At 39.5% G+C, this 24267-nt stretch overlaps 1 protein-coding gene across 1 annotated transcript in view; it reads left to right on the plus strand.

Moving 5' to 3' along the window:
- Positions 1–664: 664 nt before the first annotated feature.
- The window catches only part of REV3L (REV3 like, DNA directed polymerase zeta catalytic subunit), a 113083-nt gene continuing 89480 nt past the window's right edge, over positions 665–24267 (plus strand). The window contains exon 1 of the mRNA XM_058802076.1: positions 665–809. Coding sequence (XP_058658059.1) covers positions 671–809 — 139 coding nt within the window. The 5' untranslated portion in view covers positions 665–670. The remainder of the gene's footprint in view (positions 810–24267) is intronic.

A 24267-nucleotide genomic window follows, 5' to 3' on the forward strand; every position in this document is an offset into this window, starting at 1 on the left:
CAGCCCGCGCGGCCGATCGCCGAATCACCGAGGCCGCCCCTCTGTCCCTCCCTGCCTCCTCCGTCGCCACCAGGGGAGGCGAGAGAAAGATTTTTTCCCCCGCTCCCACGCGCGCTCGCGCCCCGCCTGCCGAGCCCAACCGAAGGGTGGGGGGGAGAGACCGTGTGTGTGCCGGGGAGTGACGGACACCTCCTCCGCTCGTTGAACCCCTCTCCGCCCCAACACATGGCCCATCCACCCCCCTGCCCGTTCCCCCAGTGGTTGCATCCGTGACGACATCATCATGGCAACAGCAGCTGCAGCCCGGGGCCGGGGCGCCGCCGGGGCGTCCGCGGGGCACGAGCCCGCGCTGTCCCTGAGGGGCGCGCGGCAGCACGGGCTGTAGGAGCGCGCGGGGGGCGCGCCGCCGCGCACGCGCCCCGAGCGGCGGCACCAGGCGGGGAAGGGGGGGCGGGGGAGCGGAGACACAGACAAGGCGCGTGCGGGACTGCGCGCGCTCCCGCGGGCGGGCGGGCAGGAGCGGCAGGCGCGGGGAGTGTTGCGCTCGCGCGCGCGCTCGCTGCGGCGGCAGCGGCGGCGGCGGGCGGGGGGAGCCGTGCGGGCTCCGCGCTCGCTCCGCGCTCGCTCGCTCGGTGCTGTGCTGGTGCCTCGGCGGCGGCGGCGAACAAACATGTTCTCAGTGCGGATCGTGACTGCCGACTACTACATGGGCAGCCCGCTGCCCGGCCTGGACCCCTGCCAGTCCCGCTTCCGAGAGGCCCCGGCCAAACGGGTGCCCGTCGTGAGAGTCTTCGGCGCCACCCCTGCAGGTAAGGGACGACCCTCGCCGCCGCCACCGACGGGCGGGCGGGGACGTCCCCCCGCTGCGGCGCCGCGGGTCGCGCTGGCGCCGGCCCCGCCGCCGCCCACCCCGCTCCCGCTCTTTGTGGCTGGGTCGCGCCCCCCCCTCCGCGCCCGGCGGCGCCGCCGCTGCGGCGCGTCTCACCTGCCGGCGGGGACGGCAGGGCAGCGGCCAGCAGCGGGGACCTGCCCCGGGTGCCGCGCCGCGCCCGCCCGGCGGCGGTGGGGGCTGCGGGGCCGCCGGGGCTTTGTGCGGGGCTGCCCCGGGAGAGCGGCGCAGCTGTGCAAACACCGGGGCCGGCCCGTGCCGCTCTCCTGCCCTTGCCGGGAGCTGTCGCTGCGGGCGGGCGAGCGGACGCGGGGAAGGCGCTGAGCGCGGCACAAGCGGGACTTGTGCGGCACTTGGGACGTGGGGACTCGGGGCTCGTGTGGCGGCACGGAGCGCGCACGGCCGAGGCACCGGTGCTGCACTGCAGAGAGCGGCGTCCTGAGCGCCGGCCACATGTTGCCCCCCGAGACTGCCGAATGTCACATGCCACTTCTCCGCTGCCTCTTCGCCCCGTGGCCTTGTGCCTACAGCCGTCCCACGGCTCAGACGTGTTTCTGACCAATACAAACAAATACGTTGTCAGAGCAAATTTCGAACAAATTAAATACTTAGGAAAATTCATTTAGTATGTATTGTAGTTTGCCCGTACGTTAAATATAAAATTGGAAAAAGCCCTCGCTTTTGAGATATTAGGCGTAGTAAGTAAGCATCATTGGTTGTGATCTCTTTACACTTATGCTGTGTAATGCTGACCTTGGGAATTAAGGTATTTCTGCATATTTTATTGACTGACATGTTGAAAATTATCTATTCATGCACATACATTAAATCTTAGGCAAGACAAAAAACATGTAATAAAAGAACACAGCAGAGGTGTTTTTCCCTTCAGGCAGTTATTATAGTAGAGCAGCTATTTTTGTTGTCTTTTTTGTCGGCTTGTTTTTTGTTTGGTTTGGTTTTTTTTTTTTTTAAATCCAGAATTAACTGTCTTCTCTGTTTAAGCACAAAGGAACGTGACATATTCAAGCTGTTGTGTTCTGATGCAACTACAGCTCCAAATTATTAAGTGAATGAGTGGGATTAATAGATAAAATATTGAAATAGTGGGACCTATTTTATTGTAGCTCTAATTCTGCATACAAAGGAGATATTATGTAATAATATTTATGTAATGGCAGGAGTAACTATTTCATGATTAAAAAATGTAGAGCCTGAGGTTGTTGGCAGGTAGCAGGATTTTTGTGCATGCGTGTGGTTAACTCATTAAGGCTTATTTTCTTTTAAGAAAATGTTTAGGCTATGCCATATCATGAATGTGGCATCATAAAGTAAACAGTGAAGTAGTTTAGTTGTCCAGCTATTAGGAATACGGTAGGAAATCCCTGGCTTCCCCAAACATAAACTTTAATGTCAGTTTGCATAATAGAAGTGTTTCTAATTTGACTTCGTTAGAGCAAACAATTCACTAGAGTCTGCAAAAGCAGTGTTACTTGTCTATCCCATTTATTTCCTTTTTGAACTTTTGAATTTTTTTTAATGTTTTGTACCTTTAGTAATGTTTGCTATTAAGCTTCATGAGCTTCTTACTGCATCTCTGCATTGTTTTTTGGGTTTTTTTTCCTTTTTAGGAAAGCAGAAAAATGTATTTCTCTCTCTTCAGAGGTGTTGGACCTAAGCACTCATTGTCAGAATTACTCTGACAGTGATTCTCAGGTTATTTCTTGAGAGCTGAAATTTAAAACAAAGTGTAATCACTTACATCTACAATCACATTTTCTTTGAGGAAAAAGAAATAGTGAAAACAACTTCTAGCATACTGTCTGAGACAATGGGATGTCCTTATTGTTTGGCTTACAGGGAATGTGATGCTTTTCTTCCCTGGAGTTGGTCTGGGTGGGAATAACCCTTTCTCACTGGGTTTGAAGTGTGTGCCTTGCCTCCAGGAAAGGTGCTCTGCTGCCTTGTTGCCTCCATGGTAGCAGCCTATTATGGCTGTAGGGGCTGCTCCACCTTCAGCATGATTAACTTTGCACAACTCTTGGTGTGTTTATAGCTGAGTGCCCAAGCTGTGCAGGTAATTGGGAGTCAGGGTCAGAACAGATTCCAAATGTCACCTGCTGAGCGAGGGGGGTTTGATTGGTATGTGGCAGTGGCTTGTGCAGATGTTCAGAAAGTCAAACATCTGGCACTGCTGTATCCTTGTGTCCACCAGCAGCTGAGGACAGTGGTCCTGCAGGCACCCACCTGTGCTCTCTGCCCCATCTTGTGGAGGGACTGCACTCAGTGAGGTGTGTGAATGACAGGGATTGCCAGTGTTACCTTTGAAGGCTTTCATGTAAGCCAGTACTCAACAATTAATTTGTAGAGGTTTACTGGTACAATCTACAAAATGAAAGTGGCTTGTGGTTGGGGGAGGAAAAAGCCAGACTTTTAATTAGAAGTAATGAAAGGATCAGCTTCTAGAATGGACTCTGCTGGCAATAACATTGGCAACTTCTTTATGTCTTTTGAGGAAGAAATCTTCTTTTATTTGGTAAGGCTGTACAAATTCTGTCTTGATGTCCTACATCTTTGCATAATAAGAGCTTGAAAGATGAGGAATCAAAATTTTGTTTCAGCCCAAAGATCTGCCTGCTATATTCTGTTATTTTGTGAAATAAAGAGTAAAATTCTGATTACAGTAGCAAAAGGTGAAGTGAGCTGGTTGAGCCATTTCATTCAGTTTTAGCTGGTTAAGCAGACTGGCATGTCTGTTGACATAGTGACGTGGACAAAAGCATAATTTCAGAAATGCTGCAACACTGCCATGGTGGTAATACAATGAAAGCAGTGTTGAATTCATGCTTTATTGTACAAGGGCATAGATATTATCTGATACACCAGTATTTGTATCTCTAAGGGAGTCTCATAATATTGCTGCTTTTACATAAAAGCAATAGGTTTTCATTCATTAGGTAATGCTCAAGTATGAAACAAAGTCACATTCTATTCTCAGGCAGTATGGTCTGCTAACTAGTACTTTTGTAAATGCTCTTTGTAAAAATAGGAAAAGGCTGAAAAATTGCAAGACCTGTTGTTTAGAGTGAAATCATAATAAAAATTTATTTTTCTGTTAGTGTATTGCTGTTAGTTGTATTGTCAATTCTTGAATTGTCATTCCTATTGCTAATCTGAATCCTAAGATTTTTGCAACCATGTAAGTACCTGAATTTATAGCTTCAAAAGAGATATATTTAAGGTAAGACATATCTGTAATCATAAAAGTCATGTATGTTTTTAGTTTTGTTTGGGAAGAGGTTATTCCATAGATCTTAGTCATTGAATATGGAATATGCTGAGTTGGAAGGGACCTATCAGGATCCAACTCCAGGCCCTGTGCAAGACATGCCAAGAGTCACACCATGTGCCTGAGAGTGTTGTCCAAATTCTCCTTGAACTCTGTGAGGCTTGGTGCTATGACCACTTCCTTGGGGAGCCTGTTCCTGTGCAAGGAAAAATCTTTTTCCTCATATCAAACCTAAATTTTCCTCGACGCAGCTTCACGCCATTTCCTCGAGTCCTGTCATGAGAGTGAAGAGATCTGTGCCTGCATCTCCTTCATGAGGAAGTTGTAGGACTGCAGTGAGGTCTCCTCCAGGCTGAGCAGACAAAGCAGACCTCAGCTGCTCCCCATGAGGCTTCCCATCAGGACCCTTCACCATCCCTGTGGCCCTCCTTTGGATGCTCTCTAATAGCCTAGTGACTCTTGTTCGAGTTGCTCTTGTTCCAAACCCCCAGGTCCCTTCCTGCAGTGCTGCTCTCCAGCATCTTGTTCCCTGATCTAGAGATAAACCCAGGCTTGCTCCGTCCCTGGTGCAGAGTCCAGCGCTTGACCTTCTTAAACCTCATGTGATTGATGGTTGCCCATCTCAGTGATTTATCTAGGTCTTTCTGCAGGGCCTGTGTGCCCTTGAGAGAGTCAGCAGCTCCTCCCAATTGAGTGCTGCCACAAAGTTACTTAGTATTCCTTCAAATCCTTTATCCAAGTTGTTAATGAAGATGTTGAAGAGAGCTGGGCTAAGGATGGAGCCCTACGGAATCCCACTAGTGACTGGATGCCATGTCTGTATTATTTTTATTCCTCTGAAAATGTATGTGGAATTTAATTCCATTTGCAAATCAAGCACTGTAAGTCACCCTATGCCTCATTCCAAATTTATATTAAATTTAGGTGATCTCAGAAGAAGATTGCTGTCTCAAGTTTCTTCCATTTAGCTGGTACAGTGAAGATTAGTTTACTATGAGGTCTCTTGTGGTGTATGGGGGTATTAAAGCTTTGTTTTGTTTCCTGCTAGCTCTTGGCTATTTCAAGCTCTTGGAGTCTGTCCTCAAGATTTCACTGACCACTTCAGAACATGTACATAAATTCTTAGTTGAGTGTTTCTGTCAGGTGCTTATTCAACTGCAGAAAGAACCAAGCTGTGAATCCATTCATAAAAAAATCAGGGAGACTAGATGAACTGGGTGTCATTTTAGGAGAGGCATTAATAAGCAAGCTGAGGTTGCTAAATTAGCACTTAATGAAACAAGCACAAGTAGCTGAGGATACTACTCATAAACCACATAGGAGATAGCTGTTGGTGTGTGATAATGAGTATTGTCAAACAGATAGCTGAAATGTTAGGAAAAACATCATTTTGATGTGAGTGTGATTTGAGGCTGATATGTGATAAATTTTACAAATATAGGTGCACATTTTAAAATTGCTTTTGAAGGGTGTTAGGCTGAGAAATGTGTGTTCTGTTGACAGGAGGGTCTTTGGAGAAGGCAGATTAGGAATTTACGTAGGAAAGAGCAATGTGTAATTTGAGGAGTAATGTAAGTGCTATCCTCAACTGCCACTTTATGTATTTGTCTTGTTTGGAGGAGTTTTGTATTTTACATTATGAAATCACTGATCCAAGAAAGAATCTTGCTCAGGGCAGCATAAAAACCCAGTCAAAAAAAGGATGTTTTCAAGTTACTTTTGCATACTTTTGATTACAAGTTTTTCTGAGGCTAAATGTAACATAGTGTAGGAGCTTACAGTCAGCAAAATCTTAATGTATTTCAGGTAGACATCTAAGTTTGGTGCTTTCACTTCTTGGTTTTCTGAGAGGGGGGAAGAAAAGCAGAGGCAAAAGCTCCAGCTAAAATCTGGCTCCTGTCCAGCAGCAGTAGCTCTGGTATGACTCAGTGAAGGGGCCTGCTTATCTTCTTTTTTCTGTTCTTCCCCCTCCCCTTTCCCCCTTCACTGACCTGGCCAGGCTGTATATCTGATCCCATCCAGTGTCTGTGCCTTTCTGTACTCAGTTATTGCTCATTTGAGAAGGACTGAACTCACTGCAGGATCTTGCTGCTTTCTACACTCAGCTCATGATGAACTTTTCCTCTCCCATTTTCACTACTATTTCAGACCCTGGCCCCCACAGTGGTCATTCCCTGTAGCTTCCTTAGTTCAGTGTTCACAGAGGAACATCGTTCCAGTTGCTGCTACTTTGTGTATTCCATTTCCCAGAGGCAGGTACTACTTCTTGATAACACTTCCACTTTCTTCTGTGCCTTCACAGTGAGAAGATGCAAATAGGATATAGCCATTGTGGAGATGCTTGTGCCTTTGCTTTACCTTTTCACACCCTTTCCCAAAACATAGCAGCATACAACTCTTGGTGAAGGGTTATTCTGTGGGCTACAGCATGGCCTAAAAGATTTTTGTGTTGTACAGTGTAGCTTCACTTCCAGCTTTACATTTCTGCATCTTGCTTCTGCATCAGGCTTCTCATACTTTTGAAGTACTGTTTGAAAAATTGCCTCATGTATTAAAAGGATATGTTTTCTAAATTGTCAGGTTGTGGTGGGGCTGTTGTGTTTGGTTGGGTTTTTTAAGAACCTTCTGTTTTGTTTTTTTTTGTTGTTGTTGGTTTTGGTTTGTTGTTTTGTTTTGGGATTTCTTTTTGGTTGGTTTTTTGGTTTTTTTTTAAGAGGCATTTGTTACATACTTTGTATAGATTGCCTGCTGAGTTGTTTGAGCATGAAAGGCTGCCTGAATAAACTGAGATTATACTTCACTAGCATGGAACTTAAGTAGCCAATTTCACACTTGTCTATATACAACTTGCTAAAATTCTGTCTCTTAAATAAACTTTTAAATACTGTGACAAAATTCATGTTCTAAATAGAATCCAGATACTGGTTCATAACCATTATTGTGCTTCCTATTGTAGAGTACCTCTTGGTCAATTCACTGAATATTTTTGTGCTGTTGTAATGCAGTGGAAAAAATACATACATAACTGACCCTACACACTTAAAACTCGATCAGCTGCAGACTTCAAAGTGTCCCACAAAGTAGTTGCATCTATATTGAATCTGGGATTGGTTTTTATGATTAGTGTCCCTGGAAGTAGACCAGGAGCTTATCTATCTCAGCTGTAATTTCCAGTTCTGTTATATACTTCTTAAGGACACTTTTAGGCTGCTGGTTGGAATATATTCTTTTTCAGTGTGTAAAACGAACCTCCTCAAAATAGCACACTAGTCTGAAAATAGTTGTCTCTCTTAATTTTACCAGAGAAGCACATGCATATCACAACTGAGGTTGGCAGAATGAGATGATGTGTAAACACTCAGTGAGAAATAGCTCCTGCTTAGTAATTTTTGCAGTCTGAGTAGATGAGATAAATCTCTGAAAGAAAGAAGCAGGTGTGATAATACCATGCTGTCAATTTCTTCTCAGTCTCTCATATTCAGAGTTCCAGTATTGATCATTTAATAATACCCTCTTCTACTAACTCTTGTCATTACCTTGGTTTTGTCCTTTACCCTTGGTTGACTTGATTGACCTCTGTGTGCAGCAGACCTCTGAGAAGCATGGTGGTGAACATATAACCGTTTGGAAGGAGGCAGTATGAGCACTCATACTGAAAGATTTATAGTCCATGTTCTATCTCACAAATAAAGCAGCTGAAATTTTTGATGATGATTGGACTGTATCACTGAAGATTCGGTCTCATGTCACAGAAGACCTGCTCCTCAAAATCTCAGGAAAATTGGCAGTTGAAAAATTTTTTCTTCTTTAATTACGGCTTAAAAAGACTGTTATCTCCAGCTATTGCAAAGCCAGTATCTCAGCCTCCTGGTCTGTCATCACTGAATGTTGAGGTGACAACCGATGGACTTGCTTCTTTGCCTTTTCCTGGATATTTGCCCCTATATGTTACAATTGTGTAACAATTTAAAAAGGTTTTTTTAAGTTATATAATCAAGTATGTGTGCTTGCAAACAGGCAGTATTTTTCTGCCAGTGATATAGTTAAGACTGAGAATAGAGCCCAAAATATACAAGAAACTAAACAAATACCAGAAAAGTTTGTACCAAATACAGGGACTGTCTGAAACATCACTTCTTGCATAGGCTTCATTCATGCATGTTTGTTAAGGCTCTTTTCTTTCAAGAGCTGCTTTTTATTACAGGGGAGTTATAAGGTATGCAGAAGTTTGTGTGTTTTTTGGCAGGGCATTTAAATAAAACCTCACACTTGCTGGCTGGGCTGAACCATATGGCTTATTAAGGAACCATTTGATGTCTGTATGTTGCAGCCTTCCTGTGATCAGGATGCAGACAGCCATTTTGGATAACTTCTTCCTCAACTCATATATTTGCAGTCTGTCATGTTGACTGCATGTTTATGAGTTCATGTTATGTTACTTTTGTGTGTATGTGCATGCCTTCTCTGGTTTCAGGTTGTGGAGTCATCATCCTTGGAGGCACCTAAAAGTTCTTGGGATGTGGTCCTGGGCAGCCAGCTCTAGGTGGGAATAGCAGGGAATTTGTTCCAGGTGACCTCCAGAGGTCCCTTCTAACCTCAACCATTCTGTGATTACAGAGATTACTCTTGTCAGTAGTGAGTATCCAGGTGCTCTGTACAGCCTGTTTGTGTGTCCAGGTAAGCACAGTTGCATTCCAGCGGTGTGGAAAGGTTGCCAGGTAGCTGGCTGTCTTTGAGCTGATTGCCCTACGGCTGTGAAAGTTACTGGAAGATTTTGGTGGTGTTGGTGAGAACTGATTAAGATTTGGAAAGAAGAAAAGAGAGGATATTCATTACAGACACCTAAGTTGTGTTTGTCCCTTAGTGACATGTTTTTTTCCTAAAAATTAGAGAAAAAGTAGGAGCAGCCCTGCTTATTTATATTCAGGTTGTGCCTCTGTGCTGTTTGCTGACTAAACCAGTGTTTACTACAGAAAAGCTGTATGTCCTATTTTAGGTGCAATATCAACATGTGGTACTCAGTATGAATATTGAAAGGACTCTGGAATGTTGCACCTAATCCATAATACCTGACATTACACCTCAGGGAAGGTTTACAATAGAAGTTTTCCGAGTTTTGTATAATGAGATGTATAATGAGTCTTTCATTTTGTGTTCGAAACTACCTAGGTGCGTTTCTGCATAGCACAGATCTTATGAAGCAGTGGGAATTGGAAACTGATTCAGTCCTCATGTTGGCAGGTACTGCCTTCAGATCAATAGTGAACAAATTTTTATTTCTACCACCCTTATGCTTATTAACCAGATGAAGAGGCTATTTTCTGGAGTTCTTGATACAGAAGCTTCTGTATTTTCTTTTGAAAAGTTATGTATTTAAGCTAGCTAAAATGTTACTAAATACTTGATGAATCATTCTTTATGTTTTTGTATGTCTTTGTCCATTGACCAGTAAGCAAATGGATTTGTGGCATTCACATTTGTAGGTAGTGAAACCTGTTTTGCTGTCTGTAGGAAATTAGAAGAGATTACAGGCAGATCCTTATGCTGAGGTAAAATGAATCTATGGTATCAAATATTTTAATGTTTGAGCTTTTTGAATTGGCTTTGTCCAACTGACCCTTAGCCATCTTTACTGGGGGGTTATCTGTTTATATATTTCTTACAGTAGAAGTATGTTTTCACTCTCAGATTAATGTTCATGTCAGAAGGGACATCTCTAGAGATTGTCTAGTTAGTCCAAGCATCCTGAACAAAGCAGGACTCTCTAGACCAGCTCCAAGGATGAAAATGCCACAATCTGAGTGACTTAGAGTATTTGACCACGTTCACAGCACACCAAACCAAACAAATAAAGAAAACCACCAGACTTTTTTTAAAGTTTCTTGTGTTTCAGTTTGTGCTCATTGCCTCTTGTCCATTCATTGGGTGCCACTGAGAAGTCAGACTCACTCTTCTTTAGTGCTTCCTATCCGGCATTTATACCGGATCAATAATACATCAATAAGATCTTCCCACCTTCTCTTCCTGAAGCTACAAAATCCTGACCTACTCAGCTTTCCCTTGTATGTCCAGTGTTCCCAGCCCTTAATTATCTTTATGGCCTGACTCCAGTATGTCCATGTCTAGTGCTGGAATACCCAGACCTGAAGCTAGCACTCCAGGATGCATCTCACCAGTGCTGAGTAGAGGAGAAGCATCATGCTCCTCGACCTGCTGGTGTTACTGTTCCTAATGCTGCTCAGGACACTCTTTGGCCTTCTTTGTGGCTGCTTGTTCAATTCAGGACCCAGGGTCCTTTCCATCAGAGCTGCTTTCCAGACAGTCTGCCTCCAGCCCCTCCCCATGTTAAGACTTTTCATTTCTCCTTTTGGGGCTCCATGAAGTTCTGCCTATTTCTTCAGCCTGTTACGAATGTCAGCACAACCCTCTGGTGTATCAGGCACTGCTCCAGATTTTATCATCTACAAACTTGCTGAGGTGCACCTGTTCAATGTGTGGGTCCTTAATGAAGATGTTAAACAGCGTTGGCCTCAGTTTTGACCTCTAAAGTACACCAAAAATGACTGGCCTCTGTGATCCATTATTGCAAGGCTGCTTCTCCACCCTTTGAAGTTTCATTACTCTCCTTGCTGCATAACAGTCAAATCTGTTTTAGTGATCTCCAGTACGTGTCTTGTAACCCCTTCTTTTTTTTAATATGCCGTCCTCTGAGGTGAAAGTATAAGCACTGCATCTCAATTCTGATTGCAGAAAGGTTGGTTTCATAACATTTATACAATTTCCATAAGATATCTTGGGTATGCTGTGGCTGTGTAAAAGTAATAAATCCTGGATCTGGATTTTCTGGGTTTTGATGGTATGTTTTACCTGATGGAAAACAAGAGAATTTTGTAAAATAACTGTATATAAGTCATCATGTGACTAAAAAGGTGTTCTGTATTGGAAATACAGTTTTAAATTGTCCCATATTTTTCATACTTCAGAAGAGTGACAGATGTTGTACATTTATGCCACGGTATTTCAGGTCCTTCCTTGTTCTGGTTTCTTACGGTTTTTTGGGTTCTGTTTTTTTGTTGGTGGTGGTTTTTTTGATGTACTGTTCTTGAGGAATTGTGCATTGACATGTGCATTTGTAAACCTGCTATTCCCATGCAGGGATTAATTTAGTGTCTTTACAGTACAGATTCCTGGTTTCAGTCTGATGCATTAAAAAACCCCAAAAAACCCACAACAAGAAAAGCCAAAAAACCCCAGAAGAACCCCATCAACACACTTTCAGATAGATGGAAAGAACAGAATAAAGTGCTGCTAAGCATTTACAGATTGTGCCAGCATGTCAGCTTTTGGTGAATTTGTGTTCTTATGCCAGCAGTTCGAAATCTAATCAAGGAAATAAATAGTCATTTTAAACCACTGCTATATTAAAGATGAAAGATTTAAGAATCAAAACCAGTTGTTTTAGGCAGGGTGCAGATGATAGTGGAGTAGTCCTCACTCCAGAAGAGTTATGTTCTTTATAAATGGAGCGTTAAAAGGTGTGGAAAGAGTGGTATGTTATAAAAACAGATGGCATGGCAATATTGTTAGTCTTTAGTTTGAAGTGGAATTTTGTAGGAGGGATATCCTGAATGGAAAAACAAGGGAAGGGTAGGATGTGTTGAAAAGAAGACTGGGATCATAAAGCAGTATGTAGAGCATGTGAGGTGAGCTGGGGGGTAGGGGAGGTTGGAGGAAGGAGGGTGCTGAGAGCTAGGACTGTGGAAAATATTGATGTTGGAGTTGCAGTAACAGGGATCAGTTATCTAAAGCTGCTCCCTTTTGGATTTGCTTGCTTTGGCTCATGAGGCTGACTCGTCCCCTGAAATTTATCTGTGAACTCGTGGCTGAAGGTACATGAGATGCTGCATGAGGTTTATCGCTCTGTGCAGTGAGAGAAGAGAGAAAAACAAAGTACTCCTGACTGAGAACTTTCCAAGAGGTGTGGAACATAGTGCAGAGCTACAGTATTCTCATCAGCACTGTACAGTTTGTAAACACCTTTTGTATTGTCTACTTTCATGAAAATTTGAATTAGTTTTTGGTTAAGGGAGAATGTAAATAAAACAAATAAATATCTGGTGTTCATCTTCCCAGTATATCAATAGAAATAAACTAAAACCAGCCAGACTTGAAACCAGACTTTGCAGTAATGAGTGCACAAGAAAATGCATCTCTTGCTGGCTGAGTAAGATAGGTGGGCCTGCCTAATGTTAGGTGCATATGTGGCAGGTTTCAGAAACAGAACAAAACACAAATGCTGTGAAAAGCAACACATTTCTTCAACCTGATCATCTGTTCTTTGGTGCCAATGGGCTTCTTGTAGCTTGTTTGCTTGTTATGTTACTCAGTTACTTCCATAAGAATCTTACTTCTCTTGTGTAAGCTTGATTTATTGTAAGAAAACTGTAGCAATATCTTGTTCTTTCCAGGTTAGTCTTTGGCTTTTTCAGAATGTTGTTCTCTAATGGAAATCACTAGCAATGCAGTGTTTTATGATTATTAGTAATTTGGCTTCTGTAGCCATCTGACTCACAGTAAGCCATTAATTTCAGTGGATGTTTGAATTTTACTTTTTAAAGGATGAGTGACTGCATTTTTTACTTGTAGTACCCTAATTACTAGGGATTTGATATTTTGACAGCAGAACGTAATGGTGAGAGGCTGAAGCTTATGAGTTTGGCAATAAAGTTGTGGAGATAAAATGGTGGTGGAAAAATAACAGTAGATCAGAGTGGAGTTGGCCAGAGAAACTTGAGTAAGAAACTGATTCAGGAGAAAACCTAGTGACTTAAGATTGCATGGTAGTTCTTTTATTGTCTGAAGATTCATAATTTGGCATACAAGGGTCAGGAGAAGCACATGGAATATTTAAAACAGTAGTACAAAACTTGTCTGTTGTTATAGCTGCTTTGCAGAAGCCATCAGTTGGAACTTTAAACTTGATCATACAGTTGAATCTCTACATCAGATAACTTGATGAGTTTCCAATCCAGTGGTTTGCATTTAATTTCTTCTATATTTGGTTACTGATTTAAATGTTTTATTGTGTGCAGTATTGAACCAGAGTTTCTTCGTCCCAGAATTTGATACAGTAATCATCACACTGAATAAATGTTGCTTTCTGAAGCCTTTGATTTTATTTGGCTTGTGTTATGACAAGTGAGTGGTCAGGTATGGTTATTTTTTAGTGCTTTTAAACTAAGAAATCACTTAGAATTGCAGGGAAGAGGCAAGAGAGGGGAAAGGACTTATTCAGTATGCTTGCTGAGCTGAAGAGGCTTTTGTGGGGGTGTTTTTGGTTTTCTGTTTTTTTGATGGAGGTAGACTCAATCTGTTGTCCTCAAGTAATTGGGTTCATTGTTAGCACAGTGTAATTGAGGTTTCAACTGTTCTAGAGCTGAAAATAACTTACAGCTTCAGAGTGTTTTGTGAGCTGCATATTGATGCTGTAATGAGTAACTGAGAAAGGCAGATAATTTTCTACTGGCTGTGTGCTGAATTACTGCACCCACTGAAGCTTTGCAGAAATGTGCTGTTTGGGTTCATCAGTACAGTAAAACAGGATACTTCTAGTACTTAGAGGTGGCATATTCCTGTGAGGATTACAGGAGGAGAAACAGATGAAGAAAAAAGAGGAAAAAAAAAAGTCTTGGGGAATTAGAAGTCCATTCCACCTGCATTCATGAAGGAATCTCAACTTTTTTCCATCTAAACTGTTTTTTTCCATATTAAAATGGTTTCTTTATTTCTTCAAATGTGAAATGATCTGTTACAGATACCAGCCATTCCTTAATGTAACTATCATAGATACCAGTCATTCCTTAATGTAACTAGATGTAATGGAATTAGATGTATTCTGCTACTCTGAATATAACCCTAGCTCTTCAGTATCTCTTAATTGTATTTAAGTGCATAGCCAGAACCATAGTCTTTTTGACTGAGTAGAACCTGGTCTAGCAGTTACAAATGTTATGATACAGTTTGGAACAAAAATTTTTATGTTTAAATTAGATATGACTAAGCTTTCGATTTTTTTTTTTTTTTTTGCATTTAAGTAGTATTTGGAAAATTCTCCAGCTGTTGTATTGATGCCCTTCATTTTCTTAGAGTTTTCAGAAGAGTAGAGAAGGAATATGTGATAGGGAAATGTGTCTGCTAAATCTTTGTGTCAATACCAGAGTGATTGGATATGACAGGAGTCCCATGTCATTATACTTCAAAGTGTGTCTTTCATTTGTTAGTACAGGTTTTTTTAGGGAAAATTCAAATGTTTGGGAAAGCATTGTTTAACAATCAGTTCAAGGATGAAATTTTTAATTAAGGATGATAATGTCATCGATATAAAAGATATTACTTCTAGTTAACTTCTATGGAAGTGACAGCAGTTCTTTTTTTTGTGTGCATGTTGATTTTCTAAATATTCTTAAATATTTCTGTCTCTGGTGCCACCCAGAATCTCTCAGTGCAACTTTGCTACTTCTTTCTGTGAAACCTAGAGTACTGGTGAAAGAGAAGGCATGTTGTGCTTTCCATAGTTATAGTGAATTGAACCTTAATTGCAATTCCAGAAATTCTTTCCAGCGTTCCAGCCAAGGAATAAACAATCAAGTCCTAGTTGTTATTACTATTTGAGTACTAATCAGCTACTTTTTAAAGTAAAGTGTTTATTTTTCCTTGTAGCTCTTGTGTAAAATCTTTAGAAAGTACCAAGGAGTAAAGTGGATTTTTTAAAATTGAGGTATGTTCTAGTAGCTGCAACTTTTAGAGCAAGGAAATGTCCAAATTGCCATTGGAGACTAGCCACGTAAAAGGACGAGGTGCCAACTGTTTTTCTGGCAACTAGCTTCTGTATACACTCATCCCTAACTCAGAGGTAAATCTGGCCTGAGGTGATTTCTGCTTTTATGAGTTAGTTCAAGTTTAGTTCTGAAGTCATGAAGCACAGCTCACATCTGTAGTGAAAATTGTTGCTCTTTGACCATTTTTGTGGTTGCACAGTGGGGTCAAAAGCTCTTTTGCTATTCAGGAATTTCAGTCACATTTTAAAATAAGCTCAGTTGCAACTGGACATAATTTTCTCTCATTTCCAAGCTGTATGTTGAAGTGTTTAGCTTTAAAAAGGCTTTTAAAGATCACCTCTCATGAGGTTTAGTGGTATTTCTGCATAGGCCCATTCACAGACAAAAGACTTTAGTCCAAAGAAGGATAGTGATGGTTGGAATTGTTCTATTTTGTATTAGAATTTGCTCAAGCAGTTAAAAAAAGTGTTAAAAAAAAAAAAGGCAAACAGATGTTTTCTACTATTAGTAAAGAATGTGATGAAAATGAAGTGATCTTTTCCAGAGAAGTAAAGTGAAACAAAAGAAATTTTGGATTGAATTAAGACTCATAATTTCTATTAAGTGAAAGGAGAATAAAATGCAGAGGATTATGATTATAATTAATATCTATTTAGAAATGGCTTGCACCTTTTTCAGTGGGGAGACAAATATTTATGTTCTGTAATTGTTTGTTAATGGAGTTCTTGATCCCCAGCTATTGAACAGTGGCAGCCACAATAACAGAATCAATGTGTCCAAAATGTCACATTAGCAGACTTTTTTTTGTTAACACACCACTGTTGTAAGAAACCATGTGCTAGATCTTTCTTTGTTTTAAAACAGTTTCTTAATACGTGAGACCTCAAAATTTCAATGGACAATTCATCACTTGGGTGCAAGGAAATTTGTCAGTACAGTTATATACCGTACTGTATATAACAGGTACTGACAAATTAGTCTTATATACTACTGACAAATAAAGTCTTGATGTTATACTACTGATTCTTATATACTACTGAAAAATAAAGTCTTGATGTTATATAATAACATCAAGACTTTATTTTTCAGTAGTATATAAGAATCACAGTTCCTATAAAACTAATATGTTTCTGGCTATCTCTAGGAATTCCGTTCTTACCGGTTTTTTGTTTGATTGGTTCTTTTAATAGAACTGTGCTGCAGATGTTTTTATTTAGAACCAGTAATTGGAGTCCTGTGGGTTTTTTTAATGCATAATTGTCAAGGGTCGTTACTTTTTGTAGGAGCGAATAAGTAGAACCCACAGTCTCATCTGTGATTTGCGTATGAGGTTTTTAGTTCCTTTTGACCATAATTTTGAAGTGATTGCTACTTTTCATGCAGTCATATCTTAAGGTTTTTGTCTCCCCCACAGCTCCCCAGTTTACATCCAAAACAGAATTTTATACATCAGGACTTGATAACTTGGTAATAGCAAGATAAATCAAAGTATTTACCATATCAAAGCATTGCCCATTTAAGCAGTATTACTGTTATTTGGTCATTACTTTGTACATTTACATATTAGAGTTATTTTCAATTGGATTAAGCTTTTGCAAGATATTTCCTTCAAGCTGGCCTTGTAGGATTACGTTCAGATTTAAAGCTGAGAGTAATGTGCAGAATCTTTGCAAAGACATTTGACTTTCTTTTAATTCAGCTCCTGCAAAGAGTGGGTTTTGAGTGTTTGTCACATATAAATTATGTGACTGCTTTTTTTCTCTGAATGCCATGGTATGTGGTTAGTGAATGACTTTGTGCTTTAAGATATTTAATCAATTATTAATTTGGTTATTACAGATGTAGAATCAAATCTGAGGGATTGAATGACTTTTGTACAAGGTCGTGGTAGATTTGAAGTGGAATTCATCCTCCTTTTCATGCCACTAGGTATTTTAATCACTAGACCATCATTTAAGATAATGATATGCACCAGTGCTTCTAAGAATTCCTCATAAGATCTGTGCCTTTATGCCATACTATTGTGTGCAGATTTGTACAGCAACCTAATGAGCAAAAGACTGGACACAAGACGTTGTAGAATATGTGTTTTGGAAAGTCACTAAAGAGAAAGTTTTGTTAAAAGATTACATTTTGAGGAGAATTAAAGAAGACCCTTTTCATTAAAGTTGAGGCTTTTTTTATCATGTGCTAAGCACAATATTGAGGATTCTGTATTGATAAGTGATTTTCAAGATTCACAGGATAGCATTTTGTGCTCTGAAAATTGAAGTTTTGACTGTGCTGTGTCTCCTAATGTTTTTGAACCATATTCAAGTGTAAGTCTGCATATATGATAGTGCACTTCCACTTCCTGAAAGAACTGCTTGAAGGATAGTCCCTGACAAAGTTTGGCTCACATAGTTCCTTTATTTAAAAAAAAAAAAACTCCTGGACAGGGAAACTTGGCAGGCAGTCATATTGGAAAATAATAAACATGCCTCTGCCAGAAGTGTTTGGATTTGTTACAGTCATCTGGTCAGGACTAGTAGCTGCTTAGAGAACTATGAATAGCAACAGTAAAGGCAGAGGAACAATTTTTCTACAGGCATAGGGTTTAAATGATGCTTATTTGGAAGACTGCCTTTGTCATCAAAGAGTTGGAAACATAGGGGTTTTTTCTCTTAAAGTTTTTTTCCTGAAGAAATTAAAATCTGTTTATACTATATGTAATTACAAGATTTTGAACCTTGATTTTTAGACACCCCAGTGACAGCAATGAATTATTGTTCTGGCCGAAGCCAAGGGAGAAAATAAATAGCTTTACCTGTGTTTTTGTATTTCAAGGTCTTCTGGTGGTTTGGATGGCAATGCTTTTCTGCTTTTTCAAGAGGAAGTTTTTTTTTCTGAAAAGGCTAGAGCCCTGGAAGTTTTAATAGTCAGCTTTTCTTTAAGCTTGCACAAGACTTCTTATTATTTTCTCTCAACAGGAGGGTTTCAGGTTGTTTTCCCAGTCCACAGCCATAATTGTTAATACCATGATGTAGCACCAACCGTGTGAGAAGTTCTGCTGGGTCTGTGCTTTGCTGTTGATTAACTTGATATCAAAAGTAAAATAAATGCATTTAAGTTAATTGAGTTGGTTTCCAAATAATCAGAGAAGTGTTGGTCCCAACTATATAAAATATTATTTAAACTCAGATATTTTTCATGCTGATTATGGTCCATTTCTTCCAGTTGTCCAATTGTTTGAACCCCCACTGGAAAAGTAAGAGCAGTCTCATGGCTAGGGGGCTAGAGTTCAGATTTGTTTTTTCTGTCAGTTTCCTGTGAGGCTTTGGAAAATACTTCTAATATCTATAAAAATATAAGCAGAAGTAAAGTATTAATTTATAAACAGGCACAGTGCTGTACTGGTAATCTAACCTGAGTAATTTGAATCTCCATAATCCTGTTTCCCTCTTTTGGTCTAATTGCAAATAAGAAAATGTGTTCTTTTCTTCATTGTTCTGAACTTTGCTATCAGTATTTCCAGGTTCTTCTGTTTTGCATGCCTGAGCGAGTTCAAGTGTGCCAGTTGTTTCTTAAACTCATGATTAATAATTTCTTCATTACTGTTGAAAGGATTGAGTTAGACCTTTCTCTCAAAAGAACCAGGAGCTGGGGCAGTGAAATAAATATCATTGCCCAGAATAGAGGTGAAACCATTAGTACTGGAAATAAAACATGCATAATTTCAAATTTGAAACATGAGAATGGGAAAATTTCTGTTCCATGGTACTGTGTTCTCAAGAGATTTTTTTGGACTTGAACTGGGGTCGCTAGTTGAGTAGTGCTCGTTGATTTACAAAACTATACATCCTGAGAAATCTTTTGCTTCTTTTTTAAAGGAGCAAGAGATGATGGCAACTTTATACTTCAACAGCCTAAAACTATTTACTAATCAGTAATCTTTACAGACTGGGAGTTAACTGCAGCAATAACTGTCCAGCAGACCTCAGGGACAAAAAAACCCTGGAGCTTTGATTCCTCAGTGTACTTCTGAACTTGTATAAACTTCTTCATCAGTCTCCTGATACAATATCATTATTGGGAAGTTGTTGCATGGCTTCAGGAACATGGTCTTTCTTTTCAAACCTTGCAGACGTAAATAATTGCTTCTGAGGAAGTCTCTCAAGTGCTCATTTAAGGTGTGTCTTCACTAAGCAATTAGCAGTAGTGCTTCTTTGGTTCTTCTCCAGAAGTGTACCATATAGTTTAACAACCTACCTGTATTTTCAGATTTGGTCCAGCTTTCTGATTTCAGGAGAAATCACAGATTGGAATTCAGTCCAATTTCTCACTCAAGCTTGTTGTGACTATGCAGCTAAAATTATTTTTGAGGCTTGTAGTCCTCCAGTCCTCTGGCTGTAGGAGTTCTCAAGAGGCATGTAAACTGACAGTATGTGCTGGTAAACACTCTTAGAGGAGCTCAGGATGAAAAGTAGAACATACCACCAGAGGCACGTGGATGAACAGAGAGTAGTGAAGATGAAGAGTTACTGACTGGTGTTTTACAAACACCTGCTAGATGTGTCTGAACACATGTGAATAAAGCAAAAGCTATTTTTGAAGAGATAAAGACTATTGCTTCTCTGACAACAAAAAGAATATGTTCAGTAGCTTCTAGTTCTCTTTGTTTTCTTTTAGGGCTAACTTCTACTATTCCAGTGGTTGTAGCATGGGGAAACAATGGTTTCAGAAGGTTGCCATGTGTGTATTCTGCCACCAGCTGAAATAAAGACCTAATAATACATGCTTGTTTCTGTGAGCTCTGAAAAGCAAAGAATTCACTACAGAAAACCAACTCGTATGGAATAAACTGGTTTCAAAGATTTTATAATTTCATCAAAAATTATATTAAAAATACATTAAATTACCTTTCATAGCTAATTTCTAGTGTTATTTGCAAGTTTTTCCTGTTAGTGTGCTAAGGAGACTTTATCCTGTTAACTTACTAAGTGTACAGTGTCCTGAGAGTTTTGTCCCATCCACATTGCTCCTGCTTTTAGCTAACGTTTAGTCATAAACTCTGCACCATGCTTTTTGTTATTTTGGTTTTTTCATATCTGTACTAGCCCTGCTTTTGTATGAAAACTTAGTCTGTGTGGACTTTACATTAGTGCAGTGAGATGTCTGTATTTGGGTTGGATGTTGCTGTTCCAGTTACCAGGTTCTACTGAAGAGCTTAATTAAGTCCTCTGGGTGTCTTAAATGTAGATGGCCTCCATCCTATTACTAAAATATGCAGCTTTTAAACAGATTACAGATCAGAACTGAGGATTTATTTTGATGCAACTGAATAGTGATGATGATTTTCTCCATGCATTGGAAATGCAAGTTCTTTGTGTTCTTTAAGTATTCCTGTTGCTTTTGATGATCCATTCAACTCAAAGGCTTAATACAGTAATATGTGAAATTTTTTTATTAAGCTTGTATAGATATTTGATACTTTTTTCTAAATGTGGTAATTAGTAGACATAAATTTTCAAAACCTGAATCAATAAGGTTCTGATACAGTATATCAGTTTTGTATAATACATGCTGTTCCTTGCCATCTTCACTTTAAGAATTTTTTTGCAAAGTCAGACTTCTAAGAATAGTTGCAGCAATTTCAGGGGACATAAAAGAAAGCTTCTTGGGGACCCTTGTTTCGTGATTTATCATTTTAACTTTGTTTTCAAATGAGAATCAGTTCTGTAGTTGCAAGGAAACATTCAACACCAGAATTAAGTCAGTGTGATTGACTAGAGCTGTCAGAGAGCCTGAAACAATAGTTCTTAAAACTACACCAATCTAAGTGCCAATAGTGGTGGTCCAGAATATCAGAGTACTTTACTGTTTGATTGTTCATTGAGCTCTAGAAAGTAATACCATGTTTATGTGCATGTTACTTGCATTCTGAAAAATGTAGAGCCCATACAAGCTGATAATCAGTGAAAAGAGTAAAGGAGCATACGTATGTAAATATTAAACAGAACAGCAGCAAACTTTCAGATTTAGAATCTCTCTTCTGGAACAAAACTTCAGACTTGCCAATATAATTCATGTCAAATCGGGATACTTCATGCACATGATAATTAATTATATTTATTTTCTTGAACAAAACCTAACCCACTGTATTTTCTTTTGTTTTATTTTTTGTTGGGCTTAAGGCTAATTGTGGTTGTGATTGTATGGCTTAAATATTTGTTAAAATACATTTGTGTAGAAACTGGAGTCAAATGGAGAAAAAACTCCTTAACTAAAGTACTACACATTGCCATAAACCACCTGCTTTAGATTACTCTGCTTTGAGAAGGGAGGTTGGACTACATGATGTCCAGGGTGCCTTCCAACCTCAATTGTTCTGCCAATCTGTTATATAACAGAAGAATTGCATTTAATATACCTACAATAGAAATGGGTTTATCCAACTAGCTTGTATTTCAAATTTTCTTCTTTGTTTGTTGAAATATTTTCTCTCATGCTCTTGTCTTGAATTAAAAGAAAGAATACTTTAGTAATTTTAATGTGGCATTTATTTATGGAGCTGTTTCTCAGTTCTAAAGGAATATCATCTACATATATTAATTTCACCAATCTTAAGATATTTGTTCTGCACCTACTTGAGAAAAATGGTCTATGTTACAAGATGAATTTAGAAAAACTTTGTAATTCTAGTTCACTTACTTTACCTTTTCCGAGGTTTGGTTTTCTTCTAATGCCTTCATCAAGCTATTACACACACTGACAGATAACTTGTGATTCCCTAAAAGTAGAAGTGTAATAGTTATCCTGTTTGGCTAAAGGAGCATGATTTGATCCAGGTAATATAAGGGAGAAGCTCAGTACAGCTAACAAAGATGAACTCTAGTTGCTTGTGATGAAGTTACAGATTTGTAAGAACCGAATTTCAGGAGAGACTGGATATTAAATAAGTAAGTGATTAAATCTTCAATCATGGAACAAAGGCAAACAGCCAACACTTAGTAAAATATGCGTAGTTCAGTCTAGGTTGTGTTTGATTACTGGCATTTAACAGTGCATTTAGCATGCAGAGTATCCCTTCAGAAGATTTAAATTGTTAGCTTTGGTGGTCAAAATGAGTACAATTAAACTAGGAGTACTGCAGCACAAGTGAAAAGGAGGAAAAAAAAGTAAGTAAGTAAATAAATCTGAGCTTGATAGAGCTTTTTTAGTCCCACAAGTAAAATTTTAGAATGCAGACATTTCAACCAGTTCCTTATTTGAATGAACACACCCACATGCTCTAACTACTGTATATATGTATATAGATAGAGATAGATAAAATGTATGTAGTTGGAAATGTTATTATGCTTCTAATATACAATGTATCTTGTTTTCAATCAGGCTAGTTTTGAGTTCTATGGTAAGCATACTCTTGCATATTTTTGCAAATTTTTTGCATATTCTTATTGATACATTTTTAGGTTTTTGTTCTTGTAGTACTTGTTTAATTTATTGCTCCATAGCTGTGTACTATGATGTACAAGCATATTGGTTCTTTCTGGCCTGTTTAACAATATCCCTTATAACTGTAGTAAAACTTATTAAAGAAATTTATTGAGAGTGGAGGACACAGGAGAGAACTGCTTGAGAATTTTTTATTTTAATTCTCACTGCAATGTAAAATTCAAGGTAAAAGTGTTCTGATAACTGTATCACCTGATACCATATGTTTTCATTTGATTTGAATTACACGTAGTTGCAGAGTAAGAGCTGGAGCTTGGTCTTTAGAAAAGTTCAATAACTTTGGAAGTTTCATCTCTTTAAGGACCAAAAATATTTCACATGAGAAATATTACTACTAATCATAATACTTATTTATAATAAACTCTTTAGTGCAAATTGATAATTCAATTAGTTTGTATAAGTAACATGCAATGTTCATAGAATTCAAGAAAGCTGAAGAATAGTAGCAGTCATACATAGTTATGTAGATCACTTGGTAGAGTTTAAATGTTCAGACAAAGTGCAGTGTTGTTTGTAAGAACAAAGAATGTAAACAAAGTCCCTGGTATGGGAAACAGTGACTGTGAAAAGAATTGCAGGTCATTGCAGACAAGCGGCTGGGCTAATGTCATTTTTGGTTACAACAGAATGCCAGAGGTTGAAGGTAGCATTTGTGAAACAGATGTGCTAAACAGTGTGACTCTGTGGCATTGGTGTTTAAATTATGTAGGAAAAATATAGGAGGCTTTGAAGAATGCTCAAAACATTTTTTTTCTCCTCTAGAGGATATTAAAATAAACTTCTATTAGATGGTATCAAGAGCTTGAGAAGAAGTGATGAGTTCTAGTTTAGTAAGAAAACCACAGGAAAAAAATACCTGAAATTCAGGCTAGTCAAATTCAAACAAAAACATAAGCAATGAAGAATTGTGGAGAGAGAATTTAAAGACTTCTGAGCTGCCTGTTAGGAGAAAGTGGTAGCCACAACTTCTCCTAAAGATAGATATAGATCTTTCTAGAATGTCTGCTTTTGTCATGTAAGCCACTGGGCAACCAGGTCTATAATGTCCTGGAATACAGACAAATTGAAGAAGCCTTCCCCCATAACTTAGGGGGGAAAACCCATTAAATATCAGTCTGCTGCGTCAATATGATTCAGTGCTGTATCAGTGCAGGGTTGCTTCTGGTTGGGAAATACTGCATGTAGTTCAGTCTCAGCAGTGTAGGGTACTAACTACGGCTGTGTGAAGTAGAAAAATGTGAGTTCCAGATCCCATTAGGCTCCTTGTGTTACTCAGAGTTCACTGGCCTGTGCAGGTCTGAGCTGTATGTGAGCAGCTGACTCCAAATACTGGGAGTTTAGATAAAATCTGTAGGTAGGATTGTGCTTCCTCTATCTTGGAGCTCATGAGAGAGCTCACTAGCTTTGCAGCACCACTTTAATGGTGTTACCCTGTAGTAACAGCTCTGCAAACTGTCATAGCAGGAGCAGCTGATATGCTGTAAATTTATGTGCTGGTTCAACCTGCTGTAAGTTGTGCATGTGCTCATACTTCCAGGGATGACAGGCAAAACATCTTGCCTGTGCTTTCAAAGCATTTGAGCAATCTGTTATAGTGTCTTCAGCTGGTGTCACTGCCACAATGGAATCAGAATTTGAAACTAAATGTAACTTTTCATGAAATGTGTCCATGGATAACTGGGGTCTCTCTCTGCCATTTTCATACTATGGGAGAAGGAGATCAGTGTCATAGAGCAGAGGCCTTTGTTGTCTTCCAAAAG

The sequence above is a fragment of the Ammospiza caudacuta genome, chromosome 3 (genome assembly GCF_027887145.1).
Source record: "Ammospiza caudacuta isolate bAmmCau1 chromosome 3, bAmmCau1.pri, whole genome shotgun sequence".
Taxonomy (NCBI): domain Eukaryota; kingdom Metazoa; phylum Chordata; class Aves; order Passeriformes; family Passerellidae; genus Ammospiza; species Ammospiza caudacuta.